This window comes from Dipodomys merriami, unplaced genomic scaffold (genome assembly GCF_024711535.1).
Source record: "Dipodomys merriami isolate MVZ:Mamm:240054 unplaced genomic scaffold, mDipMer1.0.p SCAF_6, whole genome shotgun sequence".
Taxonomy (NCBI): domain Eukaryota; kingdom Metazoa; phylum Chordata; class Mammalia; order Rodentia; family Heteromyidae; genus Dipodomys; species Dipodomys merriami.
In genome coordinates this window covers 63008923-63035676 of record NW_027206179.1, presented here as the reverse complement: position 1 = coordinate 63035676, position 26754 = coordinate 63008923, and the positions used below count along the sequence as shown (strand labels likewise).

Here is a 26754-nt window from a genome sequence, read left to right as displayed (position 1 = left end):
TTACAACAGGATCACCGTTTATTCCATGTCACATCTTTACATGACAAATGTGCATATGGTATAATGAGATAATTTTAGTTTTGTCTGCATGCTAACAGTTTCACTAGCTGTTTCACTCACTGAAATTTTAATATGAAAGCAAAATCATTCTATTGGACAGAATTAATTTTTGAAAGCCCTTTTGAAACCAGACTTAGCATTGTTGATAAACATCCTCACCCACATACATGCTGAAATGGAGAGCAAAATGCAAGAAAACTACCTTGGCAAGAACAAATGTTTAAAAGATTTTAACCACAACCTTCTTGAACAAGCAGTATAGTTTGTTTCCAAAAACAAAAGTGAATTAATTCATCCTCAGTGATGCAAATGGTGATACTGCACAGAAGCTCAGTATGGATTCACAATTCCACAGGAATCTGAAAGTTACCAAGGCAATCTTCCCTTTTTATCACAAAGACTACAGACTTAAGCTTTGTTCAGTTTCCATATAGTACACAAAATTTCTAGACATCCTTAAAAAAGAAAATATAAATAGTCTCAGTCTGTTATGTAGAATCACATACTATGGCAAAAATATTTCATTGATTGAAGGAGTAAGCCAACTTAATGTCTTCTAGTCCAAGTCCATATTAACAGAGCTCTTCTCATTGGGGTAACATTCGCCATTCTGGTGTGGAGGTTCAGCACCAAAATTATTTTTGTCTTCTAAATCATCATCCTTTTTGTCCACATTTGGGCCATTTGGAGTTCTTTCCAATTTAGGTGATTCGATTTTTGGTTTGGGTTGTGTGACAACAGGTTCACAAGTATTGTTCAATTCCTAAGAAAACAGATTAACTCAGACCCATCAGTTCATTTCCAACTACTTCCTCACATCTGACTGTTTTTCTACTAACTCCCTTCATACATCAATGAAAAAATTCCATTTCCTCATTGCCCCAAACCATAGCCTGAAGCCTGATTAAAAGAAAAGTTAAGAGCCAGGCACTGATGGCTCACACCTGTAATCCTAGCTACTCAGGAGGCTGAGATCTGAGAATCACGGTTTAAAGCCAGACTGGTCAGGGCAGGAAAGTCCATGAGACTCATATCTTCAATAAACCACTAGAAAACCGAAGTGGCACTGTGGCTCAGGTGGTAAAGTGCTCACCTTGAGCTAAAATGCGCAGGACAGTACCCAAGCCCAGAAAAAAAAAAAAAAAAAGGAAATTATTTTTTTAGGATTCAGACGTGGATAGTATTTATAAATAGTGTCTTGATTGTCCTCACAACATTAAAGAATTATTATTCCAATATTATAGAACAAAGAAAGTGATTCAGAGATGAAGAAAAATAGGTTTGTTTGAGCCTAAATCTTAAAAAGTGGCTAAAGCCAGGTTCTGGTGGCTCACACCTGTAATCCTAGCTACTCAGGAGGCTGAGATCTGAGGATCTCGGTTCAAAGCCAGCCCAGGCAGGAAAGACCGTGAGACTCCTATCTCCAATAAACCACCAGAAAACCAGACGTGGTCCTGTAGCTCAAGTGGTAGAGCGCTTGCCTTGAGCTGAAGAGCTGTGGGACAGCGCCACAACCAACAAACAAACAAAAAAGTAGCTAAAAAGCTCTGCTTTCCCTTGGTCTCTATTCACTATGCTGAGTATTATCCCAGACAAAAAGCCCAGCCCTATTTTCTTCTCATATGTGCAGCAAAGCCTTTCCCAGTAAAAATAACCACCTAGGCACTCTAAACCTTTACCCTATGTGAATTTTTTCCCCATCAGATACAGGTCCCACACACTTGTTTGTGTGGCTGGACTCCCCCCCTCCATGAGAATATGAGTTCCCAGGGGTAGGGGCTTTGGTTTTTATATAAAGTATGTATTCCCTAGAACAGCTAATGAGCCAAACAAACATACTGCTGAACTGAATAAATAGGTATCTAAACTTACAAGGGAGGCCTTCTGTATTTCATAATATATAGTAATAATGAATGAAGACAGTCAGTCTTAATAAATGAATAAGCAGGTTAAGTCTTAATAAGGATGAGGTAAGATTTATGGGGGAAATAGCTACCTACAAAGCAGGCTCAAATAATTTTCAGTTGAGCTCATGAGAGAGAATACAGTAGTCAAAAGTATCACTCACCTTGATTTTTGCTTTTATTTCATGAATACGTACAACTGGATCCTGATCAAGACTCTTTTTAGCCTGAGCATTCATGACATTATTCATCCACTCCATCACTTCATTGACAGACTTTTCAACCTTTTTCATTTCAGATTCATCAATATGGTTGTATTTCTCATCCTAAACAGAAAAAAAAAAAAAAAAAGAATACTTAAGTTTACTAGTTCACCCAACTTTCCATAAAGTTTAAGTGTACCTCTGGTATCAAATACTAAAACTTCCTTAAGAATTTCTATTCACAAAGCTGGGCACCAGTGGCTTACACCCGTAATCCTGTACTCAGGAGGCTGAGAACTGAGGACTACAGTTCAAAGCTAGCCTGGGAAGGAAAGTCCATGAGACTCTTATTTCTAATTAACCACCAGAAAACTAGAAGTGGTGCTGTGGTTCAAGTGGTAGAGTGGAAGAGGCGCTGTAGCTCAAGTGGTAGAGCGCTCACCTTGAGCTGAAGAGCTGAGGGACAGCGCCCAGGCCCAGAGTTCAAGCCCCACGACCGACAAAAAAAAAAAAAAAAAAAAAAAGCCAAATCAAGTGGTAGAGTGCTCGCCTTGACCTGAAGAACTGAGGGACAGGAGCCAGGCCCAGAGTTCAAGCCCCACAACCAAAAAAAAAAAAAAAAAAATTATTCACAATAAAAAACTTCTGAACCGAAATGCTGGCTATTAAAATCTAAGCTGACTCCTCACTGTGCACACAACTACCTTGCTTCTGAAGTCAGCTGCTATCTTGGCATAGTGCTGCAGCCTCTGTCCCAGTTCTTCCAACATTTTGGGCCGTTCCTCAGCTTCTTGAAATCGGACTTTAACAGGAGTGCCAATTTTCTAAAATCAAATGTAGTAAATTGTTACAGTTATGTTTTAAAGTCTACAATTTAAAAATACCATACCACTCTTTAGGAAGAGAAAAGCCTACCATTAACTCTTCCAATTTGTCAACATATGCCTGTTTAGCCTGGTCCTCTCCTTCTTCATAGAGCCAGTCTTCAGTCTCTGTGAGGAGCTTCAAGAAGTTCTGGTGTTCCTACACACCAAACAGGACAAGATTAGTGGCAATCTTTCATCAGTAGTTATTATAACAAAACAAAGAAGCTGCAAAAAAATAGCTAATCTTGTCCTGGGAAGGCACTGATCAAGCTGGATTTTCTTCACTGATAATTCTAACATTCTCCGAATTTGTTCTATATAATCTTTTACACAAGGGACTGGCTAGTTGTCTGTGGCTTCCCTGTCTTGTTAACAGGGAAACATTTCAACGTTCGTAGTTATACTGCTCCTGACTTAGAATATTTTATCTTAGAAATCCAATTCTGAATAATCACAATATTGAAATGTTTTGGTTATGGATTTAGAGCTTACGTTCCTCTCTTATGTACATTTCAATTACACCAAAAGGGCACATACTCAAATTGACAACCCCTCACTGAACACCACGCATCAGGCGCAGGGGTTAGACAGCCAAGAATCTCAGGACTAGCACAACTCCTAACCTGAGTTTAAATGAACCTCTTTCTTGGCTTTGTTTATACAATATCTACTTCCCAACTATTATGTGTTCAAAAACCTCAAGTTAAATAATCTAGAAAAGGCATACATGTCAAATTTTATTAAACATTTATGAGATTCTAAATAAGAAACCTTTAAGTCATACCTGCTCACATATAAATTTTTCATATGGTCCACACAGCTTGTCCCTGAACTCATACACATATTCCTCCACTGCGTTTTTAGCATCATTTCTCTCTTTTTCCAATTTATCCTGCATTATCATCTTCCCCTGTTAGGAAACAGTAAACATTACTTCCAAAAGCAAACTCAATTTCCACTAGACATGAATGTTAAAAAAAAAAATGATCACATAAAAAATTAGTGTTAAGTTTAATTTCTATTTCATAAGACTATTTATACAGTTGTTCCTTCAATAAATACACAGGTGAAAGTTGTGTTATCTTCTCATTTTAAGTATTTCACATTTTGGATTTAATATTAAATAAGAAAAGACTAGCTGAGTGCTGGTGACCATGCCTATAATCCTAGATACTTGGGAGGCTAAGACTGGGATATTCATGATGGGAGATGAAGTCTTACACTCTTCTGCCAGCCAAGTGAGCAAGCATGAGAGGCCCTGGCCTGAGTTCAACCCCCAGTAGCAGGAAAAAAAAAAAAAAAGAAGAATCTCAATTACTTCATCTATTTTTCTACAAACTAAAAAGAAGTATAACTTAATAGGAATTTTTTTGTGTGCTGGTACTGGGGCTTTTTAACTCAGGGCTTCCTTCACATTCTTGTTAAGTACTAGTGCTCTAACCACTTGAGCCATTCCTCTGCTTCTGGCTTTTGCTGGTTAACTAGAGGTAAGAATCTCAAAAATTTGTCTGCCTAGGTTGGTTTTGATCCTTAATTCTCAAACCTCAGCCTTGTGAGAAGCTAGGACTATCTATAGACATGGGTCACAGGTACTCAGCTTTTCATAGGAATAGTTTGAGTTGCCTAGATTCCATTGTGCTCTGCTTAGACATACCATCACAATTTCTTTAGAAGAACTTGGGTTATTTTATACCAAGCAGAACAATCTACAGCACAGATTTCTCAGACATGCAAAAACTGGTAAAACTTATTAGGATATGAAGAATTATAGTCACTTTATGTATTAGAAATATGTCAGAATTAAATATACTCCAAAACAAAAATACTTAAAATACTTACCTCTGTCTCAATATACATGTTAAGCAGGTCTTTCCCTAACTGCCAGACCAAGTTGGCTTCAATGGGTAACTCAACATTCACCACCTTTATTTTGGGTTTTTTAGCTTCTGGAGGCTGGTCAACTTTCTTTTCATTTGCCTTGGGAAAGAAGATTTAAAGAAAAAAAGGGGAAAATTCTCAATCCATGAGAAAAAAAGTATCTATCATTACTTACTGATGATGTAAGACAAAAGTAAATCCCTAAACTGAAGTAAAACCACCTAAGATCTCCTAATTCCCCACTCTCCATTTTAAATTAGGGCTGCAATTAAACCTCAATATGTCCTATCTTCCCTTATCAATTCACCAGCATATTTTTCTCTTCTTTTCTTTTCTACTAGACCTAATATCTTTTCTGCTTATGTTTTTCTTCATAAGCCTTTACTTTCTAATTATACTAAGCATCTTTGTGAATACCAAGTCAAAATTCCAAATTCCATACCTTTATCCTAGAATCTGAAACCAACACTGAAGCTGTTAGGATTTACTCAATTCTTAACACACACACACACACACACATGTTTATATATTTCTGTATAACACATACTTTGGTTTCAATTAGCCCCACAGTAAATGTTAAAAAAATTCCTATTAAACTTGGGAGACTGAATATTTGTGTGAACAAATACAGCATTTCTACCACCTGCCTTTACATCTTGACATTTCTCATAAGTAACTTTTGCAAATTGGGAAGAAATAAAAGATGGCTGTACCTGGTAGCAGATGCTTATACCTAGTACTTAGAAGGACTGAGTTCAAGGTCAGACTGGACTATATGGCCAGCATACACTACATAAAACCCTGTCTCCAAAAAAGACAATAGATACTATCTTTCTTAAGGTAGTGATCTGAAAACTTAAAATACTCTATAATCTGAAATATACAATGCCTATACCACAAGTGGAAAATTCCACAGCTGAGTTCATGCAGCTGAGTTCATGGGATAGGTCACAGTTAAAATACAAACACATTATAAATAGTTTAAGATTACCTCCAGGCTATGCATATAAAGTATACCCATAAGGAAACAAATGATTTATTGTTTAGACTTGCTTCCCATTCCCAATTTGCTTTATGATGTTTATGCAAATACTCCAATTAAAAATACCAAGTCAAAACATTTCTGGACCCAAGTTTGATGAATGAAGGATATTCAAAATGTACTGTAGGCTTTTCAAAATATGTAAATACAGGGCTCAAGAAGGATCTCCTACAGCCTTGAATTTTCTAAGCCTTTTCTGTATTTCCCCTTCTTCAAGTTCCTGGCACATTTCCTAGCACAAATGACAACACAATTTAGGAGACTGAGCTATAAAACAGATTAGATGGTAATGACAAGGTGCATAATAACATGTATTCTGACTATGATGTCAAAATGGTATGAGATTAGCCTGTGAAGCACAACCATCACTGCTATGGGCAATTGGAGTTATACAGGATAACAATTCTAGACACTATTGAAGAAGCAGACTACAGAAGTTCAACAATTTGACTTAAATTACACACTGGACTGTGCTTCCCAAACTTGTATTTCTGCTTTAATAAGGAATCACAACTCTATCTTAAGTGCTACATGCTGTATCACTGGAGATCAGCTAGCCTGTAGTCTCTTAGGGTCTCCTTCCTCTTTTCTAAGGTACCGTGTAAGAATCATGCAATGGAGTATGCATGCTCTGAAGGCATGATCCACAGGAAAGAAAAATGTATCAGATGACACTTAGCAAGACACGAGTGCAACAGATACTTGAACAAAAAGAATGATGGACAGGGAGAACAATGGAAGGGGTGATACTGATCAAAATACATTGTACTCATAAACTGACATGATGAACTGAAACACTTCTGTACAACTATCTAAAGATAATTAAAAACTAATTTTTTAAAAAAGGATGATGATATGCATTCTGACAAAGCAGCACAAAATTAAACCAATATGCCACAAAATGGTATTTTGACATGGATGAGAAACCCTCCAAAAGAGAACATGTAGAGTTAAAGAGCTGAGCCTAGTGGTTCTATCTGAAACTATGAACATGAGTTTCTACCCAGGGTCAGGTTTTAAGACAGTTATGGGGACTGTCAGCCAAGACTGATAACCCTAAACTTATAAGGGGGTTAAATACGGAAATGAAGTACCTATTTTTCCAAATAACGACTACCATAATCACATAATTCCCATTAGAAGGAGAAAGTGAAGAGATACCTAAGAAATCAATCAGGACCCACAGCTCATATTGAGTCCCCATACAATTCAACAAGACACAAGCAAATGAAAACCTGCAAGTTTTACGTAATGTAAAATTCACCTTGACTCTCATCAACAACTCTGTAATATGCTTTATGGTAACGAACCCTATCTTCAGATGTGAGTGAAAACCAAAGCTCAAAGGCAGGTTAGTAATCTGCATGCAACTTTAAGAGACAGAACATTTATGAAATACAGGGTGATCTGCAGGAACAATGGGCAATGGGAAACTCTCAATATCCATCTGGCCATGAGCTTTATAAAGATCTGGTTAGAATTGTATTTGTCAAAAGATACAATACCACAATTTTATTTAGCTTCTAATATCTGCTATGGGACAAGGCAAAGAAACAATTATTTTGAAACACCATCTGGTTATCATAATTAATTGACCTAAATATGACAGGTGACTTTAAAGGAGAAAAAGCTTACTGAACTCCTATAGCCCATGTATTTATCATCTAATTAACTCAAGTGGTACCAGGTCTATTTCTGCCTCTGGCATTAGCAGGTATCTCTGCCCTTTAGAAGACAACAAATGCTTTTGCATTAGGCTCTTGTTACTCATATGGCATTTAATCAAGAGGCACTTTCAGGTCAAGAGCAAGGTATTCAATTTCCTTTGGTTGAGCTTCAGTATTTCTAACTGGTTTTAGTTGAGTAACACATAGAAAATGAACAACAAAAAATTCTACATAGGATAAAATCACTTGGAGCTTGCTCTTGAGTCTATAGATTTAATACCACTAATGATAATACGTTGTAACATTGTCCAATGGAATGAACTGGAAGAGGCACTCACTTTGTCAGCATCTGGGATTTTGTTTTCTTCTGAGGGAAGTTCAGATGAAGGGGGAGACTGTGAGGTTTGTTGACCATCAGTTTGTACCTGGGGCTGAGTTCCAGCTTCATTGTTGTCTTGCTGGATATTTTTCTGAAATGAAAGCCCAGGCACAAAGGATGTAGAAAGCAGGTGTACTCTTATGAATTTAAAAAGTTATAGGGCACCAAAGACAGTACTAAGTTTCTGAAATCTTAGTAGGTGGGCAAGAAAGATACTTGATTAAAAACAAAATGAATGTAAAACACTTGAAAACCCCTAGATTCTCTTAAACCTGTAAGAAATCCTGTGAAGGAGAGCAGTTAATGTGGTTAAGTGACAAAAGTAAGTATGTGATTGATGAGATAATCAGGATCTCCCCTTAAGAAACTTTTCCAACCCTTGGGCAGACATTGAAAGCACAGGAATAGATTACTATCCCAGAAAGGAACCAAGTATATAAACCCTAGTTTTCCCAGGCAGTCATCATGCCTATCAACCATCTCCACAATGATTTACTGAACAGTTACCAAAAATGGCCAACTTTCAGATGCTCTGGAGTTTATCACTCTAGTTATAGATATCTGAGCAGCTCTCTGCCCATTTTCATTTTGTGATTCAGCTATTTATAACTTAAAAGATCTCAGGATAAAGAACAAATGGTACATGTTAAACGATGCTGATGGAAAACCAAGTTAAGAAAAGGAGAGCAGCCTGGTGTCAGTAGCTCATACCTATCATCCTAGCTACTTTTATAAATTTAAAGTTATAAGGCATCAAAGATAGTACACTCAATTTGGAAGACTACTGGAGAGGCAGAGATCTGGAATACCCAATTTGTTGTCCAGCTCGTAAGACCCTAACTCATCCAATAGCTAGGCACTGTGGCACAGTCCTGTTATACCAGTTATGGGAGGCGCTAAGATAAGGAGGAGAGTAGCTCCATGCCAACTTAGGGCAAAAAAGTTTACAAGACCCATCTCAACAAAAAAAAGGTGGGTATGGTAGTGCATATCTGTTACCCCAGCTATTGTGGGAAGTATAAATCGGAAGATCATAATCTAGTCCAGCCAAAGCCAAAAAGCAAGAACCTATCTCAAAAATAACCAGAGCAAGAGGGCTGGAGGTGTGGCTCAAGAGGTAGAATGCCTGCCTAACAAGCGTGAAAGCCCTGGGTTCAAAGCCCAATACTGCCAAAAACAAAAGGGAAAGAAAGTAAACCTTATCTAATGGTTTCCTTGATCTTTCCTTAGTAGCCCACAGCCCCAATAAATCAGCACTTGCCATAATCTTTTCCTATCCTTGGGAGAAGGTTAAAAATCTTAAGTTAACCAAAAACTCTTTGTCTATTCCTGTTTTATATTTTTCTTTATAAGCTTTAAAAAAGTAGACTGAGAAGGCATTACTGATATCCAAGAGACACTAAGAAGTATGTAATACTAGCCATTTAAATCATTGCTGTGAAGTTTCTAGATGAAAATAAAACCAAGGGTAAAAATGGTAATGGGCTTCAGTGTTATTAACAGTAACACTAACACTCACCTTCACTGAAACACTGAACTGCCTATCTCTTCACTTAAGCTACATGTGATTATACCCCAGAAATAACCTGTAGTTGTAATTAAGACAGACAATTCACAAAATTAATCAGGCTTAATAAATCACCAAGTAGTTCTAATCTTTCCCCCAAAAGAGCAAAAACTTTTTACCTACTGTAATTAAGCCGTATCAGTCTAATTCAGTTACACACAATTTAATCACAATACATTAAACTCCTATATACTGTTATTAACTGGAAAGTATTATTACCACCACATAAAATTGACAAAAATAACCTAAAAAGAAAAATATTTTAACCACTCCATACCCCATTTCCTCTGGCTGAGAATTAAAGTCAATTCTATGTATCAATATAAAGATTTATCCCCTAACTTACATCAGTGTCTGGGTTTTCTGGTGGCCTCTGATTTGAACCCTCCATATCTGCATCAACAGAAGACACTTCACTGTCCTCCGCTGGGACTTTCTCCACCATGGATGCTGTGGAGATGGTGAAAATGCCATGGGTGTTGACTCGCACTTTGACTTTGACTTTAGACTTCTCTCCATCTTTTTGTGCAGAAACATTCTGCACTATGAAGCGGCCTGAAACAAAACAAAACTGGCAATTTTAGATTTGATTCCAAATGTCTATAAAGACAACAAATAAGAAACATATAAATGTTAATAAAGCTTGCTAGTACTGCAAAATCTTCCCATTTCTATTAGTGGATACCATAAATATAATTCTTTACAGAGTAAACTTACAAATATGCACTAACTTTACAGTTCACTAGCTTTAGTCAGTATGTTGTAAAAGCCTTCAAAAACCAAAGTACTTTTGTGACTACTATGCATTAGAAAGAACTGTACATAATATCCAATAGAAAGCAATCTCTGCCTCTTCCTATCATTTCTCCAGATGGATGAGCACACACTTGATGTGGAAATCTGTTAGCAAGTCTTAAGTATTTGATATCCATCAAATGTTGAAGTTTAATCCTATATCGTCTTTCACGGAATATTATTCTTCTGACTGAATAACCAAAGTGTTTTCAATCATGTTTTAAATAGAAAAGATAAAATTTTATCAATGCCTGACACTATTATTGGCGACAGAACAGTTCCACAGTGTCACTAAATAATACTGCAAATAGTAATACTTGAATCCTGACTGTGATGTTCTACATGTTATTTAGGCCACCTATGCTTCCTCACTCTTTATAATGATGACTTACCATAGAAACAAGAGTTGAGTTAGTGACCTCCACCACTAAACAAAAGTAATATAAATTTATTATGTGCAAAGTATTATGATATTTAACAGCCTTGTATTTAAGATGCTGTCTACATAAACACACAGCAAGTTACAGATTTTATTTACCAGGTCAGTTAAAAATCTTGATCCTGGGACTAGATCTTGATCACCTCTCAAAACTAAAGATCTTGATCTTGGACTAGATCTTGATCATTTCTCAAAACTACTACTTCAGGAAGTAATACTAATGGTTATTTTATACACGAGAACTACTATATAGAACTCAACCTACCAAAACCTTACAATTTTCCATTCAGAAATTTCTGACTACTTTCTTACATTAACTTCATGATAAATGTTAAAGAAGGAAAAGAAAAGAGAGAAACAAGAAGAGAAAGAAAATGAGAAAAGAAAAAAGGCAATACTGGCAAATCTAGTCTGGGGAGGGGGTTGGAAGAGAGACAGAGAGACAGAGGAGAATTACTGTTAGCTGAAGTGGATGGAAAATGTTATCAAAATGTCCAAGTTGTTCCTTAAGGAAAAGGTACAATACAAAGGTTGACCTGTGAAGCATTTTCATGGTGGTTTGAGTCAGGTTTGAAATAACATCTTATCTAAAGAAAGGTGAACATTAAAAGTAGTCAGGCCAGGCAATGGTGGCTCACTCCTGTAATTGCAGCTAATCAGGAGGCTGAGATCTGAGGATTGAGAGTTTTGAAACAAGACCAGGCAGGAGAGTCCTTGAGATTCATCTCCAATAAATCACAAAAACACAGATGTGGTGCTGCAACTCAAGTGTTAGAGCACTAGCTTCAAGCTAAAAGTTCAAGGAGAATGTGCAAGGCCCCAAGTGAAAGCCCAGAGTGGGCAGCACACAGTAACAACAAAAAAAACAGGAAAGGAAGTGATCTTAAACACGTTACTTAGAATTAACAGCAAAGTTTGCAGATCCCTTCATCTATAGAGACCAAAGTAATAATTAATAAAATGAATAAAGAGATTTCTATGTCACCATTGTTACAAACACATAGTGAATTAGATACTACTCAGCATTGCCAAGAAAACAATTCTGAGTTTCTACAATGAATGGTAAGTCCTTAATTCAAAACCCAAAATATACTTAACTAATAATTTCTTACCTATTTTTGCTTCTGGATATGGAACTCCTTGAGGATCAGAATAGAAAGCTTCAAGCTCAAATGGCCCCCTTCTAAAGAAGGTGAGAACTTTGGAGAAAGGAGCAGCATGGTTTCGACTAAATACTTCATGACAACTAGAGAAGAAAAGACATTCAATATAGATCAAGTACTTAATCTTTCAATACCAAACAAACAGAAAAGGGACATTCTAAAAAAATGATCAATTCCATCTCAACATTTAAAATATATGATAGGTTTGGTAGCTGAAAAACTCAGGAAGCATTTTACCATAAAAACTGATTTTAATAGTAAAGACAAGTAATTTTCTGCTACATACCCTTCTGTGTCTTCTGAATCATGGTTCCAGACCAGAGATATTGGAAAAGGAACTGCATCCGTGACAGAAAATTCTCTAACTTTGAATGCCGGAGAAAGAATTGCACACTTAAAAAAATACATACATTATAAAGATTAGCATAAGCACTTAACTAATTTCTACTTGTTATATAGCATAAATAAATTCTAATGAGGGGGCAGACTTAAACTAAAATTTTAAAAACTGCTTATAACATATGTCATCTCAAATATAAAGAATCTGGTGAGCCAAGTGCTAATAGCTCATTGCCTGTTAATCCAAGCTACTCAGGAGGCTGAAATCTGAGGATCATGGTTTGAAGCCAGACCAGGCAGGAAAGTCCGTGAGACTCTTATCTTCAAGTAACCACCAGAAAACTGGTAGTGGTGCTGAGGCTCCAAGTCATAAAGTACTAGCCTTGAGCTGAAAAGTTCAGGGGCAGTGCCCTGAGTTCAAGCCCCCTGACCACCACCAACAAAAATATCTGCTGCCTAAATACTATTCCAATCACTAGCCACATAAATAACATAATCTTATGACAATGATTTTTAGTCAACATAAAGTTTCAGACATGTATGTATGTGTACTAGATAGATAGATAGACAGACATCTACAAACACTTCTGTCTTTATCTCTCTTCAAATGTTGAACCTAAAAGGGTAAAGCCCAAGGTTTTATTTCCAATTTGAGTCAAAACCACTGGAAAATTCAAAATTGAGTCAGGCATCATACTACAGACAAAGGAGAGAGTTCATATTTAGATTGGGAATATAAAAACCACTAAATTGATCAGGAACTGAATAGATTTATCAAGAAAGGAATATGTCAAGTCATCTGATGAGTGGTATTCAAAACAAAGGCCAAAATTAGTTCTATTTTTGAAGAAATGATAAACTCAACATTACGTGGAATTTAAAGGATTTTTAAGGACATATATTCCCTTATGAAGGAAAAATAATTTAAAACTCCACAAAAGAACTACTAGAAAATAGGAAGGGGACAAAAGGAGGGATATAAATGTAATAAGGAAGATAAAATACAAAGAACATTACATACTTAATGAAAATGTCATAATCAACTATTTTCTCCAATATACACTAAACTTTCTACAGCTTCCAGAGTTGGTGCTTTTACTTCACCAAACTAACTTTATGCTTCTGGGATAACCTTGTCTGATGAGCAGTGTGGCCATGAACTTGGGCCTGGAAGGAGGATTTACTTTTTAAAGCCATTTGTTAACATTCATAATCCTTTACTTTCTTTTCTTTTCTTTTTTTTTTTTTTTTGTTTGTTGGTATGGTGTTTGAACTCTAGGCCTGGGCATTGTCCCTCAGCTCTTCAGCTCTAGGTGAGTGTTGTACCACTTAACCACAGTGCTACTTTGGGTTTTCTAATTGTTAATTGGAGATAAGAGTCTCACAGACTTTCTTGCCTGAGATCCTCAGATCTCAGCCTCCTTAGTAGCTAGGATTACAGGCATGAGCCACTGGTGCCTGGCTCATAACTCCTTTTCTTCAAATCAATTCCATCACTCTAGTACCACCCTAGTTCACTCATTCATATTGCATGGTAACTACTACCACCAGAGCTCATTAGTGCTTTATGGTTGGGTTTTCTATGATCTCAGAATCATGCCTAATGTAATACCAGTTTCAGGAACTTAAGCTTAATAGTCTTAATCTTCTATTTATTGTCTTCAAGATTTCCTTCTCCCTTCCCGGACTGTTTGAGTAACCTCCTTTATAATCCAATTAGCAAGTGACAGCCACCACCAGGATGACAAAGTAGAAGCTGTTTAGGGGATATCTCCAAAAGAGAGCAAGCAGAACTGAGGGTACCTGAAGTGCACATCCTCTCGCTACTGCTTCATCAGCATTGAGTGTGGTGCTAACATCTTTTCCAAAGAACTTGGCAATTTTTTCTTTCACAGCTGGAATTCGGGTTGCACCTCCAACTATTTCAACAGCACTCACATCTTCAACTTGGAGCTGAGTTTGTAGCTGAGTTTGTTCCATCAATGAATAAAGGGGTGCTTCTATTTTTTGCAGGAGTTCAGCACAGAGTTCTTCAAATTGTGATCTAAGCAAATGAGACAAACACTTCATAAATTAGAATCAGCTTATGACTAGTATCCTGATTATATTTTTCTCAAAATAAGGCTTAACTCAGTGAACTATTTTTCCCAGCTCAGACATGATCCCACATGAGCAAGTTACTTTTATAGCTTCAACTTTTGTTTCTGGTAAATATATTTTAAAAGTGCAGAAAGGGGTTGGGTGAGACAAATCTATTACTAGATAAAATCATTTCCATAGTCAGACACCATTTTACCTCCCACATGTTGTATTGTAATACAGGATTTGATCTTTAATTACTTCCAGGCTTATTTGTATATTACACTTAAAAATATCCCTATGAAACTATTACTCAATTACTGGCCCAGAAATAAATACTAAAAAGTAAAACAGCAGAATCTATCTATCTATCTATCTATCTATCTATCTATCTATCTATCTATCTATCTATCTATCTATGGCTTGGTCACAGATGTGCCCCAAAATTCTAACAGTGATAAGCAGTGGTCTCTCAAGCCATAGGCAGGCAGCACACAATGTAATGTAATGTAATCCAAGAGTTACAACACTGGGCTGAAACTGACATCTGACTCTGTTTTCAGAGACAAGTTTCATTTACTTAAATTGCAGCATGAAGACACACCTGTTCATCTTTCCAGAAACATCCTTATCATTCATAAAACATTCTATGTTCAGTGGCAGGTCCGTGCTATTAGAACTCATTAGCTTTTTCAACTTTTCACACTCCTGATACAGACGAAGGAGTGCTCGGATTTTAGATTTTGCATCCAACTTGTACTTGGTTTTAAACTCTGCACAAAAATGTTCCACTAGCTTTTCATCGAAGTTCTTTCCTCCTAAAAATGGATCAAAAGCTGTTCCCAGAACCTAAATTAGTCAAAACAACAGAGACTCAGAAACTTTTTCCAATCATATTTGTAATTATATTCTTAGTTATTGCTACTCAAACAATGGAAGCCTAATAGGCGCACAAGTTCTATTTAAAATGCAGTAACATGAAACCCAAGTTGGTAATTTTGACTTTTAATGATAACACAGAACATTAAAATGTTTTTACTTTCCTAAAAAAAAACCCTAAGGAACATTCTAAGACAGTCACACCAAATTCACATAGATCAGTGTTAGCAACAATTCTTGTCAGCATCTTTACCTACAGCCCTTCATTAATAATAGGAGTCTAACTTTCACTAGGTTTAAGTCACAACTAACACTTCCTAGTGCCAATATGACTTTACCTTCAGTTTTCCCTTGTTAAAAGCACATGCAGACACTTGAAAAGCCGAGTGTCCCATATCCACGAAGACCACTACCCGAGGCTTCTCATTTGGACTTGGAAGATCCTGCTTATAAATCCCATAATTCAATGCAACTACAAAATAGAAGGTTGTTTTTATTGATCACATTTTCTTGGAAATTTCTTTGTCACATACAATTACACATGCAAAAAAGGTGATACTTATCCTTTTCTTTTTTACTTTAGAACAATGCTCTATCATTTGTCAACATACCAAGAGATGTAAGACAAAACTTCCCTGGTCACAAATGCTACAGGGCTCATTATACAGTATTTACTTAAATATTATACATATTTACACAACCAGCTATGACACCCCAAAATGAAAATTGTAACATAACAATTGCAGAACCCTTCCCTCCTCTCTTGTTTTTTGTAAAGATGTAAGCCCTTGTCAGGCACTGGTGGCTCTCAACTATAATTCTAGCTACTTGGGTGGCTGAGATCTGGTGGGTGGTGGTTTGACAACAGCACAGGCAGAAAAAAATCCAAGACTGTCTGATACCAGAATAACCAACAAAGAGGCAGAGATGGAAGTATGGCTCAAATGGTAAATAAAATACCAGCTATACAAGTTCAATTGCCCAGTATCACAAAAAATAAAATCAAGGGCTGGGAAGGTGGCTCAGTGGTAGAGCTCTTGCCTTGCAGGCATGAGGCCCTGGGTTCAATTCCTCAGCACCACATAAGCAAAAAAGAAAAAAACCGGAAGTGGCGCTGTGGCTCAAGTGGAAGAGTGCTAGCCTTGAGCTGAAGAGCTGAGGGACAGCGCCCAGGCCCAGAGTTCAGGCCCCATGACTGGACCCCAAAATAAATAAATAAATAAATAAATAAATAAATAAATAAATAAATAAATAAATAAAAATAAATCAAAGAAAATCTGGAAGTGGCACTGTGGCTCCAAGTGATTGTAGAATGCTAGCCTTCAGTGAAAAAGCTCAGCAAAGTACCCAAGCCATAATAAGTTCAAGCCCCACAAGAGACCAAAAAATAAAAATAAAAATAAAATAAAATAATAAAATACCCTAAGCTTTAAAGAGTCTCGTATTTTTGTGAACATATATTTCTGAACATATATAAACATGAGCAAAAAAGCTAAGGGATAGTGCCAGGCTTAGTTCAAGCCCCCACAAAAACCAAAAAACCTAACGGAAACATAATGAAAAAACATTTCAGAATTAAGAACTCAGGTTCTCCTAATTTTCTGTTTACCTGGAATTCTAGAAGGCAAGAATAATGAGTGGTTTACTCATCACTATATAACAGTACTTAACATATAGTACTTGACTTGTTAAGTAGTATAGGCTAAAATCAGTATTCGATGAAGTCAACGTCTAACTATAATTCAGAAAAATTTTAAACAAAATGAATTTTATAGTCAAGGTAATTGTGATACTCAAGAACTACAGAATTTGGAAAAATCTGTTTCTTAACTATAAGAGCACTAGAAGGAAATATGAAGTTAAACCCAGTAAGAAAATATATGAATAACAGATTGCTAATGAAAACATTCAGACATTTGACAATATACCATTTCTTAAAGAGAAGGACGTACAGAGGTGAAATTTTTGTTTTCAAAGCTAACAAACTTCTATTAGAGTTCATTTTTTGTGTTGGCACTAGGGTCTGAATTCAGGGTTTGGGTACTGTCCCTTAACTTTTTTGCTCAAGGCTAGCAAGCTATCATTAAGCCACACATCCACTTCTGACCTTTTTTAACTGAAGAATCTCACAGTCTTTCCCACCCAGGCTAGCTTACAATTGTGTTCCTCAGATCTCAGCTTCCCAAGCAGCTAGGATTACAAGAATGAGACACCAGCCAGCCCCTGGCAGAAATTAGCACACTTTTTAAAAGGCTGTATTTCTACCTCCATATGAAGTGTTTAAGGATAACCGGTGTGTAAGCTCTATAGTTTTATAACAGTCACTTCTTACCAGCTGTCATGTCATTCATAAGTCTGAGACAATTTAGGCCAACAATCTGAGCAGCATCTAATACAGATCGCCTCTCAGCATCTGTGAAGAAGGAGGGGACCTAGAAATAATAAAGAGAATTACTTGTCTACAACATCAACATACTTATGAATCACCTCTAATACATTTACAATTCTTCAATGAAGTAGGTGCCTACCCCAGTTCTCCCAAAAGAAACAACTTTAGACTTAGTTTCAGCCAGTTCCTTAACTTTCAGAATGTTACTTTTGGAGCCACTGTGTCAAAATTACAGTAGTAAATTAATTATTACTATAACCCAGTTTTACTTACCTTGAAATGAAAAGTCACCAGGGCTATTCACTTAAAAAAATGAAAATGACTTATTCTTAAAGAAAATTTACAAAATAATTTCTACTGACATTACTAAGTTTTAATGCTAGGTCAAAATGTAATGGGTAATACAGAGTTGCTTCTACATATGCCTCTCCATTTATTACTGACAACAGAATACCTTGTAATTCAGCAGGTCAACTAAGATTTTTAAAATACTTTCTAGAAAAGCCTATTGATTTTCCTAAGAGGAAGAAGCTCAGGGATAATGATTCTGAAGGCACCAACTTAGGCTTCTAGGTAAGGTAATTCAGACTTCTAACATGTTAAGTGAGGAGGACATTCATCAAAAAAAAAAAAAGAAATATCAACAATACATTTGCAAAATAACTTAACTTGAAAGTACCTAAGAGAAAACTTTGTACAGTGACCTTAAAATTTTAAAAAGTATTTGTAGCGTCTTCAGGGAGACAAGGCAAGGACAAAACTGGGTCCCTGCTCCTCTTTCAAACCACAACATCTCTTTAACTTTTCCTTAAAGGTTATATTGAAGGGATACTTCACTTAACGTAATTTTTTCCAAGTCTTTCCATTTCCTAACAAATGGGGTGATGGCATTCTTTCTGATGGAGGCACAGAATTCCATTGTATATGTTTTTATATACATTTTCTTGATCCATTCATCTACTGAATAAAAATTAACTTTATAATTTGGGAAGGGGGTAGTTGTAGCGATGAGAATGAAGGGATGGTAGGAGAAAAACAAAGGAGGCAACAATGCTCAATAGGAAATGTACTCATTACCTTGCTCATGTAACTATAACCCCTCTGTACAGCATTTTTTATAATAAAAAATGTACCAAAAAAACTCCTAAAGCACTAATTCTCACCTGAGAGTATAATTCCTCTACCAGTGAAAAGCTTACAAGTAAACCAGCTGTATGATTACAGACAGGTGCAACCAGTCAATCAACATTTAAAAAAAAGACCCACAGGAGGTTTTTACCTCCAGTCAAGAACCTGCAACCGCTTCTGGCTAAAAATATCACTCAAATTGCTCTGAAACTCTGGAACATTATTAATACAGTTTAATATAATTTTGGTCTATGATAAGAAAAGAGCTTACACATATGCAATACTTTCTATTACCAGAGTGATATAAAGAAGGCAGATTAAAGCACACTACATTGTTCAGTTCTACTTACAGAAATGACACAATCTGTTACTGGCTTCTTGAGATTGTTCTCAGCAGTTTCCTTTAACTTAGTCAACAACATGGCAGTTATCTGCTCCACACTAAAAAGATGTTCTTCATCCAAGTACATCACCTACAGTAGAGGAAAAAAGTTTTTTAAAAATACATAGTTTAAGCTAAAGGAACTTCAACTACAAGTACATAATTTCCTCCCCAAAATCTTGCTAGGACAGACTTCTCTCTTGTCAATCAAAACACAATAGAAGGCAGTAAATCTCCATTACAAGATAACCACTGGAATAAGTATTATTGTGTGTTCATCACAAGACCAGAATGCCTCTAGCAGTTAATGGAAGCTTTCTCATTATCATTACACTATTGCTCTGCAAACAACTTTAAGTGGGCTGTCTTGGAACATATATTTCTTTTAGTAAAGAATACCATTTAGATGTTAAAAACATCATCAAACACCTAAATTTTAAAATTGCCAGAAAGTTGGAAAACAATTTAAGTTACAGCAGGATATATTAGTTGGATAACTTTCAGAGACATATAATCTGTATTTACTATACCTTAAAAGGAGCTGGGAGAGAAGAGGAACTGATTAAGAGATTTCAGTTAGCCAGGTGTGGTGGTATACACTTGTAATCCCAACTACATATGAGACATATGGGGGATTATGGTTTAAGGCCAGTGTAAGACTCTCCCCTCACCAAAAAAAAGTTAATGAGACTCTATCTGAAAGTAATTAAAAAGCAAAAGGGCTGGAGTGTGGCTCAAGTAGCAGAACACTTGTCTGGCAAGTCCAAGGCCCTAAATTCAAAACCCTGTACTGTCCCCCCCAACCTGCCAAAAAAATAAAAGGAGAAAATTTGAGTTAAAGTTTTATTAAGATGCTGTCTTTTTCAGTGATGAAGTAAATAGTATTCCATTAGAACCCACAGTTGGCTCAAGTGAATTACCTTTATTCCAACTCCTCCGTTTTTCATTGGAACCAAATCATAACTTAAGTTTTCCTTTTCCTTTTGAATGAAAGGGTCACTGAATGTTCGGCCATGAAATCTCTTAAAGTTAGACACTGTATTGTTTGCATGAGTGACTTGCTGCAAGAGAAGTTAAGATTTTTAAATTTTCTCAAATTTTACCACCTTCTAGCAATTTTATAGAGGGTCATACGCACAATTCAAAACCAACCCTAGAGAAACCTTCCCTGGAGGCCCTCAATTTCCCATCAATAAACAGATCTTATTTGTACTTATGCAGGAAGGTGAGATCTGAGGATAATGTTCAAAGCCCGCTCAAAGAGCAATGTCCCTGAAATTCTTATCTCCAATTAACCACCAAAAAGCCAGAAATGGAGCTGTGGCTTAAGTGAGAAAGCTCAGGGACAGCACCCAGGCCCTGAGTTGAAGCTCCAGGACTGGCACACATATATAAAAAAGCTATGACTGCTAAAGTCACTAAAACTAAACAGCTTAATATTTATTTCTTATTTGATTAACAATACAACTTGTCAGTACCAGTAATTCACACAAATCAACTATTTCTCATTACTTCTAAAATCTGAGATGAAGTTCCTCTAGCTATCTACAAACCAACTCTGAGCTTCAAGTCATTCTTCTAACATAACCACAAAATTACAACAGAAATTTAGGTCTAGGCTATCAATATCCAACACAAGCACTTTTAGGACTGTTGATACACTCAAAGCCCCTCTCCTTTCTAAGCTAGTCATTTTGAGTGTGTGAAACTCTTTTTCTTCTTTGGTCCTCCTACCTGTTCCCTTGTCATGTATCGCTTCTAACCTTACCTGTTAGAATACTAGGATATATTTCAGGGTTTAGAATTTTATTTCTTTTAAACAGTATTTTCTATATGAATTTTCATTTTCTTTCTTAAAAGCATTTCATGTTAGTTCTTTTCTCAATCCCCAAAGGACTGAGAAAAGTGCTATTCAACAGTATTATAATGTGAGCCATAAATAAGATCTACATATGAACAGTAGACACACTAAAAACAGATGACATTTTAAAAAATAGTTTGCTTTCTTAGTTCTAATCTTACAGCACTGATCTAGACAAAAAAAGTTAGCCTAGGCTCACTTCAATTACTAAGTAACCTGAAAGCTTTTGAACACAGACCTTTTTAAAAGTTCCTTCTAAAGAAGGCCTTTTAAATGAATTAACATGAGAAACTGAACATGGAAAAATTCCAAGTCTTGTATATAATTTTTAAAAATTATGGGCTGGGAAGGTGGCTCAGTGGTAGAGTGCTTGCTTGCATGCATGAGGCCCTGGGTTCTATTCCTAAGCACCACATAAGCAGAAAAAGCCAGAAGTGGCTCTGTGACTCAAGTGGTAGAGTGCTAGCCTTGAGCTGAAGAGCTGAGGGACAGCGCCCAGGCCCAGAGTTCAGGCCTACAACCCAAAAAAAGGAAAAAAAATTAAAAATTAGATGCTAAAAATTAAAAGTTGGTAGAATAAAAATGAAGTCGATTTTTGAGGAGACAAAGAGAAAAGGGTTTTATAAGTATCTGATTCACATTTTCAAGACTCAAAATTAGCTAAGCTTAGATACTTCACACACTGGTATGTTTCTGGAGATTTTTCCTTTTTAAATCTTCGCTGAATTCTGGAGAACATACCTGGTTTTTGGCTGCCACTCCAATTGTTCGGTTTTTTGATCCAAATGAGATTACTGATCTAAAAGAAATACAAGCCAAATGTTTCAAAAATGTTAAAAACCAGTAATACACACATTTTTAAGTGCAAAAGGAAAATTCTTATAAACATGTCTTAAAAGGACAAGTTTGGAAGCCTACAGCTTTCATTAGGTATCCATCCAGAGATACTTAACCCCTCTCCAGATACAACCTAGGTAGCAAGTTCTATCACCCCAAAAAAAGACTTTTCCTGGTTCAAGGGGCATTTCCCTATTCCTCAAGTACTGGTATAATCTGCCAGGTCTCCAATTATGAGATACTGAAAATACTTTGAATACTTATAAAGGATATTTATTATTAAACTTGGCACTATAAATATGACTAACAAAAAATATGGTATAACTTACCTCTCTTAGCTACCAACTCTGTACTAAGCTAAATGTCACTGTCACATCTACTCTTGTCCTCATATGCCATCTGCTCTTTAGAATTCAAGGTTTTGGTAAGCTCAAGCAAATGGATCTATCTAAGTTATGCCTCTGAAGTATGCCTCTCCCCAGCACAGAAGAGAAAATCAAGTAAAAATGATGCAGGACAAGTCATGGCAGAGCGGAATATAAATGCTGAGGGAGAAGAGTGAATAATCAGTTACATTAATCTGCACTGACAGATGACAAGTGGCTTGTAACTGTGAGACAGCTTTCTGAGCAATGGAAATGGAAATGCATAGTAACAGTAGAGAGATCAAGCAAGTTTTTGAGGGGGAGGTAGTGATTAAGATTTAGATTAGAGCAGTAATCCAATTGTGCATTACTAATCCAAATCTAGTCTAATTTTGTTTTACTCCTCCACAGGTCCAAGAGATGAGTAAATGGGAATATACGGAGGACATTTAAATCTGTTGTAACAGAAACATTCTTCTGGAACTAGAAGATGGAAGGAGGTGCTAAACAGCATCCTAAAAGCCAAACAGAAGCTAGATCTGTAAGATACAGGGAATAATAGTATCTTAAGCTCAAATCAACTAATCATTGTACAATGGGTCTACTTATTTTCCAAGTGGGACAGTCAAATTAATTGGAACACATAACAATTAGGAGCCAAAGCAACTCTCAAACTTGCAAATACTACCCCCAGCTCACATCTTTCAGAGCCAAAACTGCAGGCTTTAGTTGCACACCCTGGTCACCATTTCACATAAGACAATCTTTTGCCTACTCTCCGGAGCAGCTTTTCCTTTAACTGGAGCAAAGACAACAGAGATGTTAACTGCACCTATGGAGGAAAAGCTTAGAAGATGGTCATCTTTCTTACTAACCTCTAATTAGTTTTTAACATTACCAAAGAACAGATCATGGTGTATTTGCAAAGAGGTGTATGTGTGGGTTGCTCAGGGAATAGTAATTACTAGCTGTCAATGTTTGCTTTTTCCTGATTTTTCTATTCACTTTCATTAATGCTCATCCCCACGTAGGTAATTATGTAAGGCTCATTCACCATTGGGGTCACTTTACATTTATCATCTTGGGCAGTTGAAAAACTCCTAATTTCCTTGAAAAATAAGCAAATGTTTTCATCGGTGGACATGCAGGTATGTTTGTGCATATTCTCTTCAGAAAACAACCCTCACTCTAGAAGGTGTTTCGTAGTGTTTCCCCCTTCCTGCTGCAGAATAAATACATTTCATTTCATCAGTGACAACATCCTTCTAGGAGTAGTGGCACAACAGTGCCATTTTTATTGTCTCTCTAAAGCTGCAAAATTAAGAAATATAAACTTAGGTCTTCATAAATGGCTCCTACCATGAGTTAATTAAAAAGTGGGGGGGGGGGGAGGATGTCTACATCTCAATTATTTTGGATACGATGATCAACAACGTTAGAGAGGGTTAAGAAAGATGACTCCTCTTTCTTAGAAGTCTTTCCTGTGGTCGCTAACAACAGTCCGCCAGCTCCCCGCACAAGGAGCAGCACCCGGGCTCTAGAAGCTTCCAGTCATTTGGAGATTCACAATGCGGAAGAAGGAAAATAAAGCGGCGGGGGGGGGGGGGGATTGAAGGGGTCGGGAGAGGGGGCTCGGCAGCCCAGGCTCCCCGGTGCGCCAAGATCGGCACGGAAGGAGGGGGCCCTGGGGGCGGCTCTCCACAGCTCCCTCCGAAGGGCCGGGTGGGGACACCGGGGCGGCCGCGGAAGGAAGCGGCTGCTGCTGCCAAGTCGCGGGCTCTGCCGCAGCCGATCGCTGGAGCAGACCTGCCCGAGTGCCCACCCTGCCCCGTACCCCCCCCCACCCTCGACAAACCCTTCCCACCCGGGGCTGCCCCGCGGTGGGGCGCGCCGCCTCCACGCGCCGCGGTGCTCCGAGGCCAGCCCGCGGGTCTGGGGGTCCCCACGATCTCCAAGTCTCGTTATCTCCCCCAGCACACACACACACACACACACACACACACACACACACACACACACACACACACACACACACGCACACACACACACACACACACGCACGAACGGCACTTACGGGGTGCAGCGGTCGCTGAACTCGTTGGCGATGGTCTCAATGCCCCCGGCCCGCGCCACCGCGATGTAGCAGCTCTGCGAGCCCACGTCCAAGCCCACCACCGACATGGCCGGCTCGCCGTCCGCCTCCGGCTGGGGTCTGGCTGCGCGTGCTCCCGGCTCTGCGGCCGCCTCCGGTGCCGGCCCGGCTCCGGCTCGCGGGGTCCCGCCGCTCTGCTGGCACTCGGGCGGGCGCGCGGGCTGTCGGCGCCGCCGGCTCCGCGGGGTACGGCAGAGGCTGGCAGCAGAGGACGGCCCCGGGGTGGCTCTGCGGCTCGGGCTGACCGCCTCGCTCCGATCCGCTCGCTCTCACGCCGGCGCAGGTACCGGCGCTCCGCTAAAGACCCAGAAAGGGGAGGTCCTAATCCTCCTGCCTTATGTAGTGCACTGATCAGAACTTTCCAGAATCTGCGGCATTTACTCACCGGCGCCTCCACTGGCCCCTCCACGTGCCACTTCCGCTTCCTGCTTCTGGAGCCTTCTCGAAAGATGCTGCCCAATGGGTGGATGGTTCTCCCCGCCCCAACTCGCTACGCCAGGCCCTTGTTGCCATGGTAGCGGGACAGCCGCTCCCACGACATTGGCTCAAATAGCTTGGCTGACCGTCCCCGCCCGCACGGGAACCTTCCTCTTTTAATGACGCAGGATACAAGGAACTCGGAAATTCGCTACCTTTAAGATCCGCCACTGAGAGGTGGCGTCTGACCCCTAAACTCTTAAAGGAGGCTGATCTGACGGAGACAGAACCCACATTTGGGACACTCCCCCTTCATCCCCCCTCCGATGGAGGAAGGTCCCCTTCCAGCAATGTGGAGAGCATGCCGGGAAATGTAGTCCTCCCGGGAGATGTGGCCGCCTTGCATGCCGGGGTATATAGTTCAAACCAAGAGAGAGACGCGAGAGCCCTGCATGCCGGAATATGTAGTCCCCACCCGACCGCCAGGCCGCAATGCCTGCTGGGTCCTGGCTTTGTCCTGGGAGCGCCCAGGAAAAGGCCCCGCTCGGTCCAGGGCTTTGTCTGCTTATTGGTTTGTTTGTCAGTTTTGTAGGCGCTCCTGTGATCTAGATTACACCAGCCACTGAAGCATTCTGACTTTCCTGAAGGAAAATGGTTTCTAATTGCGGTGTAATTTGGAACGCTGCTTGTGGTGTCACTTTCTGCTTTTGTTTGGTGTGGCTGCACAAAGCAAACCCTGCTGTTCCAATCCTGCGTCTCCGCCAATCCTGCCACTTCCAGCCATGAATTAGTAGTGTTTTACTTCTCTGGTCGAATACAGCTATGGTGTCTTTGCGTGGAAAGTGTTCAGTGGAGAGACAAGCAGAGGAATAAAAACAGAGCTGGGCTGCTGGTATTACCCAGTCTTTTATATCCTTTAAAAAAAAATTATTTTTTAAGTTTGCCTGAGATGGCAGTTTACCTTCACCCATAGAAATGAGAATAGTTCCTATAGTGTGAATGAATAAATGGAATGAGTTGTCACACAGAGTTAGGAAAATGACACCCAGTGAAGAGTATGGCAGTCCCCCTTCATCAAGAAGTTAAATGTAAGGCAAATCCAAAGCCCAGCTTTCTACATAAATTGTAGATGCGTTTTCATGATGGTTTGACTGGCCGACAAGTTACTTAACCTGCTCTGTTTAACTCATGTTTAAAATGGACGTAACAGTAGCCGTCTCCCATTTTTTGTATCCTTAAATTGGAAAATAGGGTTGGCTATAATGATTTTTTTGTTGTTGTTATACAATTCCTAAACTTGAAACCACAACCTTTTAATTTTTCCATGTGAAAACTTTTATAAAAATCTATGGAATTGGCTGGGTATGGTAGTTCAAGCTACTTGGAAGGCAGAGATGGAGATATTGCAGTTCTGGATAGTAAGAACTTTGAGAGACTCCATCTTAACTAAGGCCTGAGCATGATAGTGCTTGCATGTTACCCCAGCTACAGGGAAGCCTTGGGCACAGTGGTGTGTTCCTATTATACCCAGGGACATCTGGGAGCACAAGTAGGAGGATAGTAGCTAAGCCCACCTGGGCATGACAGGAAACTCTTCCTTGAAAGAGGCTGGAAGCATGGCTCAAGTAAGAAATTGTGTCAGCCTTAGCAAGCATCAGGCCCTGAGTTCAATCTTCAGTACTACCAGGGAATAAAAAGGGTCTTTTGTTTTTTGTTGTTTTTTTTTTAAATCCATGGGACTATAGCAGTTTTGAATAGAAAGTCCTTTGAGGTTGCTTGGTCTGCTTTCCACATTTTATATGAGGAAACTGAAAGAAGAGCAGAGCCTTACAGATTTGGGTCAGGTTCAAATCTTGGCACTAATTGCTAAGATGCATGATATAAAAAGTCAAGCTTATAAGAGCACCATCTCCTGGAGTTGAACTTCACAGGCTTATTAATTGGTGAGCTGTAGGACCTTAAG

At 38.5% G+C, this 26754-nt stretch overlaps 1 protein-coding gene across 2 annotated transcripts; it reads right to left on the bottom strand.

The window, feature by feature from the left end:
* Hsph1 (heat shock protein family H (Hsp110) member 1) lies at positions 1-24626 on the bottom strand. Of its 2 annotated transcripts, XM_070003021.1 has the most exons (18): positions 24297-24626; positions 21762-21819; positions 20080-20220; positions 19128-19250; positions 17593-17692; positions 15599-15732; positions 14986-15230; positions 14106-14346; positions 12250-12356; positions 11913-12046; positions 9913-10121; positions 7959-8090; positions 4873-5010; positions 3818-3943; positions 3083-3190; positions 2872-2991; positions 2129-2290; positions 1-823 (listed from the first exon to the last, which is right to left on the bottom strand). In XM_070003021.1, exons 1-18 carry the CDS (start codon positions 24401-24403, stop codon positions 617-619), a joined length of 2592 nt encoding a protein of 863 aa, XP_069859122.1. In that variant the 5' UTR covers positions 24404-24626; the 3' UTR covers positions 1-616. The 2 variants fall into 2 exon arrangements, with proteins under 2 accessions (XP_069859122.1, XP_069859121.1); XM_070003020.1 differs by lacking the exon at positions 7959-8090 and having other exon boundaries at positions 24297-24488.
* Positions 24627-26754: the final 2128 nt, after the last annotated feature.

What these genes read in the sequence shown, in the direction of transcription:
- Hsph1 (XM_070003021.1), bottom strand. Translation starts at nt 24,403, where the DNA reads ATGTCGGTGGTGGGCTTGGACGTGGGCTCGCAGAGCTGCTACATCGCG. An exon ending in CAGAAAACCCAGACACTGAT is followed by an intron (nt 8,091 to 9,912) that starts GTAAGTTAGGGG and finishes CTTTCATTTCAG; the next exon opens with AAAAATATCCAGCAAGACAA. An exon ending in ACAAATTGGAAGAGTTAATG is followed by an intron (nt 2,992 to 3,082) that starts GTAGGCTTTTCT and finishes ATTTGATTTTAG; the next exon opens with AAAATTGGCACTCCTGTTAA.